This window comes from Xiphias gladius, chromosome 15, assembly GCF_016859285.1.
Source record: "Xiphias gladius isolate SHS-SW01 ecotype Sanya breed wild chromosome 15, ASM1685928v1, whole genome shotgun sequence".
Classification (NCBI taxonomy): domain Eukaryota; kingdom Metazoa; phylum Chordata; class Actinopteri; order Istiophoriformes; family Xiphiidae; genus Xiphias; species Xiphias gladius.
This window is the reverse complement of record NC_053414.1, coordinates 5,213,448-5,218,152: the sequence shown is the minus strand read 5'-3', so window position 1 is coordinate 5,218,152 and position 4,705 is coordinate 5,213,448. Positions and strand designations below refer to the sequence as shown.

The 4,705-nt window shown below is 51.7% G+C and overlaps 1 protein-coding gene across 1 annotated transcript; it reads right to left on the bottom strand.

Annotated features, from left to right (window-relative positions):
* Nucleotides 1–1,122: 1,122 nt before the first annotated feature.
* On the bottom strand, nt 1,123–4,454 carry LOC120799749 (homeobox protein Nkx-2.5-like). Its single transcript, XM_040145086.1, has 2 exons — nt 3,718–4,454; nt 1,123–2,232 (listed from the first exon to the last, which is right to left on the bottom strand). The coding sequence occupies exons 1-2, from the start codon at nt 4,151–4,153 to the stop codon at nt 1,592–1,594; spliced, it is 1,077 nt and encodes a 358-aa protein (XP_040001020.1). The 5' UTR covers nt 4,154–4,454; the 3' UTR covers nt 1,123–1,591.
* Nucleotides 4,455–4,705: the final 251 nt, after the last annotated feature.

Sequence of the window (4,705 nt, the reverse complement as noted above, 5' to 3'; positions counted from 1 at the left end):
CCCGGAACCGCTGAATCCTTGACCCAAGCGGAAACAGTCCCACGTTTTCCCCGAGAGAGCTCTGCAGCTTCACGTGGATGCCGTGAAATCGTGGTAATATTCGAGCTGTGTTTTCTGTGCTATGTTGAATTTCCTTCTAGGTGATTGCTATAGGATCCCCGCGGGTCGCTTTCCCGTCCAGGATTAGACTGGTACCTGTGAGAATAACATCGGTCTGGGGCTGAAACAACACCCTTACTCTGAAATAATGGGCCACAGGACACGACCCCCCCCCCCCCCTTAAAACTCTCCCGTCCATTTCCCCCATCGCGATAAATGGTGAAACTTGTAGCAATAATACCCCCTTCTTTCACACAAACGCCTCCCCGCTGCCATCACCTCCAGCCCGGCTGCCCCCGAAGCCTCGCGGCTGGGGATCTCGGAGAGCCTTTCTCCGCGAACAAAAAAAGCCTCCTGAAGGGGAACAAAAGTGAGCGCATTTTTCCTCCGTGTCCCCCTTCTCCGCGCAGAGTAACCCGCTGCCTGGCCCTCAAATGGGAATATTAGGACGTCAATCTCACGGCCCCTGTGCGCCTTTGTCTTTGCTGAGTGCCCGGCTCTGCCTACCACACACCTTTTGTCCGACAATCCAATAAGAGCCATTATTCCCGCTCCCTTGCCCGGCTGCAGCTCGCTCTTCGGGGGTATTTTAGGTGCTTAATCGCGTCCTTTAAAGGACCTCAAATGGAGAATAACTTCCTCCTTTCACGTCGCCTGGCACCGGGACAAAGAGTTCCCGTGGCCCGGCCTCCTCCAGCAACTCTCCCCTTAATATGTTTATGAGCGTAATTTGCCACCGTGCATCTGATTCACTGACGGGCACACTGACACCGTATGGAGGCAGTGATTATATTATGATTATTATTATTATTATTATTATTATCATAATTATTTATTTTCCCAATTTGGGGAAAAAATACAGTTCTGTGACAGTGTTGTATTTTGCCACTCAAATAGTGCTATTTAAATCTCTCTTTGTTAATAGCGCGTTGAAAGTTAAACAAAAAAGAAAAAAGAGAGAAAAAAATAGAAAAAGAAAGATTAAATCTTTTTTTTTTTTTTTTTTTGGCCCGAATACAGAATCAAAACGCACCTTCTCTTATATCTTGGATTTATTTGAATAGATGTGAAATAAACTAAAACAATTCTCTGTTGAACCCAAAAAAAAAAAAAAAAATCCAAACAAAAACAATTTAAAGCAATTCAATCTCTCCACAGCCTGAAAATATACCATGTGAAAAACAAAGATTAAAAAAAACCCCCAATCGTCCTGTTGAGTTCGCATGAGGAGAAATCCCACCTCTGCGCTTCAGCGTGGCCGCCGCCGACCTGGAGCACCGACAAATGCCCCGGGCCACGACGCGAAAGCGGGTGACCGAAGCCGAGGCTGTGTGCGAAAAAGTCATCGGAGCCGACGGGTGAGTCCAAACTCACATCCAACATACAAGCAACACTTTACACCGAGTTAACACGCGCTTCTAAAAGGTTGTAGGTCAACCAACAAAAATGAAAGAGCTCCATTTAAAAAAAAAAGGAGACGAGTTCTACGAGGCTACCAGGCCCGGATCCCCTGCAGGGAGCCCTGGCAGGATGTGACCGCTGTCCCTTGATGTGTTTGCGCCTGCGAGGAGCCGCCGAGGCCGCTCACGTTTCCCAAGTTCATGTTCATGAAGGCGTTGGGGGTGTTGGACGGGGGCAGGGCGGGGATGCTAGTGTACGTGCAGCTGTAGTTGGTGTTGTAAGCGGGGCTGTTGTACGTGTATGCCTGGTATCCGTTATAGCTGTACGGGTTGGATCCGTACGGAGCAGTGGCGGCGTAGCTCTGCGCGCCGCCCAGGCAGGGCTTCCCATCCCGGACCAGCACCGGAACGGCGACGCGCCGGGGCGGGGGAGGGTGGTGTTGCCCCGCCGCCTCCAGGGACTTATCCTGCCGCTGCCGTTTGCACTTGTAGCGGCGGTTCTGGAACCAGATCTTCACCTGGTTCGAGGTGAGCTTGAGGGTGGTCGCCAGGTGCTCCCGCTCCGGGGCGGAGAGGTAGCGCTGCTGCTTGAAGCGCCGCTCCAGCTCGAAGACCTGCGCCTGGGAGAAGAGCACCCGTGGTCTCCGCCGGCTCCTCTGCTTCTGCAACGGCCTCTCCGACTCGCCCTGCCCACCCTCCGCCGACTCCTCCCGGGACACCATCCCGCAGCTCTCTGGGCAGGTTGGGAAAGTCACATAAGAAGTGTTAAAGTCTCTGGACTCAAATCAAGAAATGTTGTCTCTTCGCGTTAAAAAAAAAAAAAAAAAAAGAAAGAGAAAGAAAATAAAAAACGAACGTTATCTCGTTTTGTTTTTTCTTTTTTCTGTGCACAACCAAAGCACTTTCGACAAGTTCTGAACAGAAGCCACGACTCTCTGAAACTCCATACCTCTCAACTCTTAATAAAAAAAAAAAACCAAAACCAAATCTGTAAACTGCAGAGACAAAAATCAAACGTGGGACATGTTCTTGGTTTCCCTTTGACATTTCACACACACACAAAAAAAAATGACAAAAGCTTTTAACCAGGGTGCACAACACAAAAGATCGGGCATTACAGTGAAAACGGGACGGCGAGATAGGCCATAGAACACCGGGGGGGGGGGTCTCCGTGGCCAATTTTGGGCAAAATCGTGAAATTTTTAGCGACTCCCCGAGCTCGGGATCATCCCAGAACCTGTTTATACCTGATGGGTAACCGTGTCGTTCTCCGGGGAGAGGACGCGTCTCTGCGAGGCCGCCGTGTCAAGCCCGTGTCTGTGTTTATGGGCGCTACTTCGCGGTGTCACCTCTTTTTTTTTTTTTTTTTTTTTTTTACAAGCCTCCTTAAACTAATTGCCGGCCCGCGCTCCACACATCATAACAGGGCTCCGCGGAGCGTACGCGCAGCCGAAACCACTGGAGAGTGTTTGACATTTCCAGACGTTTACTGGACTCGTCTCGGGCCTCTGGCCGCGGCGCCGCCGACTTCCACCATTTGATAGCTCTTTATTGGGGGTAATGTCTGGTGCCTGGAGAGGGTGGGGGGGGACCGGGGCCCCGCCGAGATCAGAAAATATCCACGAAACCAAATCCGTTCCATTTCCACGTTGTTAAACCGGAATTTCATTTCACTTTTGCACGACTTACACTTGGAGCTAGATTTGGGGCTTCTCTCTTAAGGTCACCTAAGGGATGAAATATTCAAATACTAATTTAAATTACTGGAATAATTCGCCACAGAAAAGCTGCAGGATTTTTTTTTTTAGAAAAATGAAGCAAAGCACATTTTCTCTCCTGAGCGTTTGACGCTTTGGCCGGTGTGAAATGACCCGTTAAATGGCGGTGAAGACATTACGGAGGATTCGCGTTGTGTGTTTCTTTCACGCGGCTAAACTACGCGGTGCGCAACAGACTGAACATCCCTACAGTTCGGCATCAATTTGCTTTTGGTTAAGGTTACGGGGTCGGGCCGTTTTGCGGCTTAAGCGGGCAGATCGTTTTGTAGGCACTAAAAACAACCGGGAGGTTCAACGTTCAAAAAAGCCGCTGACATTTGTATCTGATGTTGTGCGGCTCAGTCGCCGTCGCTGTAAAATGCTGGCCGTCATTACTGTTACTCATTTCCGCTGGTGCCTTTTGTCTAGCCTTTACAGTAGCGGCGTGTGCTTCAACTCACTGCTCTCCTGCTCCTCCAGCTCGGCGGCGTCCAGCTTGGCTCCCCGGTGGCCGGGATGGATGTACATGTCCGGGGACAGACTGGTTTCCCCGCGGTCCTCGTCCCGCACCGCCAGTGCGCTGAGGTAGGCCAGATTTTCCTCTCCGTCCGAGAAGGAAGGGCTGTCCCGGGCCCCCGCGAGCATGCAGGACGGCGGAGTTTGGAAATGCTGCTGCGGAGGAGGAGGAGGAGGTGGAGGAGACCCGGGCATGTGCTGCTGGGTGTGGGCCCGGTGCTGGAGCTCGAGGGACCCGGGCTGCTGCTGCTGCTGCTGCTGCTGCTCCAGCTTGAGAATATCCTTGACAGAAAACGGCGTGGAGGTAAGCGGACTCTGCAGCATCATGTCATCCAGCTCCTGCTCTGCAGCATCGAAGAAATGAAGCCCGCCGAGTAACATGCACTCCCCCTTCACGTTTCCCAATCTGCGTCTAACAAATAAATGAGCTAAACAGCCCCTTCTTTGGTAACTGGAGGTGCGTTAAGCCTCTGGAATCCCTCATTGCCGTAAATCGCACGAAAACATGGGTAGTAGTCCCGGGTTAGTCCACGCAGCTCTCCTCTTTGACAGATGTAATGTCGGGCTTTGTAAGTGGAGTTTGGACCGGGGCGAAGGGGCGCCTCTGCCTCCTCTGATGTCAGGGGGAGGGGTGTGTGTGAAGCGAAAAGTCCGTGTGGGGTAGAAGGGAAGCGTTTGGCAGAGAGCGAGGGAGAAAGAGAGAGAGAGAGAGAGAGGGAGAGAGAGGGAGAGAGAGAGAGAGAGGGAGAGAGAGAGAGGGAGAGAGAGAGAGAGGAGAGAGAGAGAGAGGGAGAGAGAGGAGAGAGAGAGGGAGAGAGGGAGAGAGGGAGAGAGAGAGAGAGAGAGAGAGAGAGAGAGGGAGAGAGAGGGAGAGAGAGGAGAGAGAGGAGAGAGAGAGAGAGAGAGAGGGAGAGAGAGAGTGAGTCAGTCAGT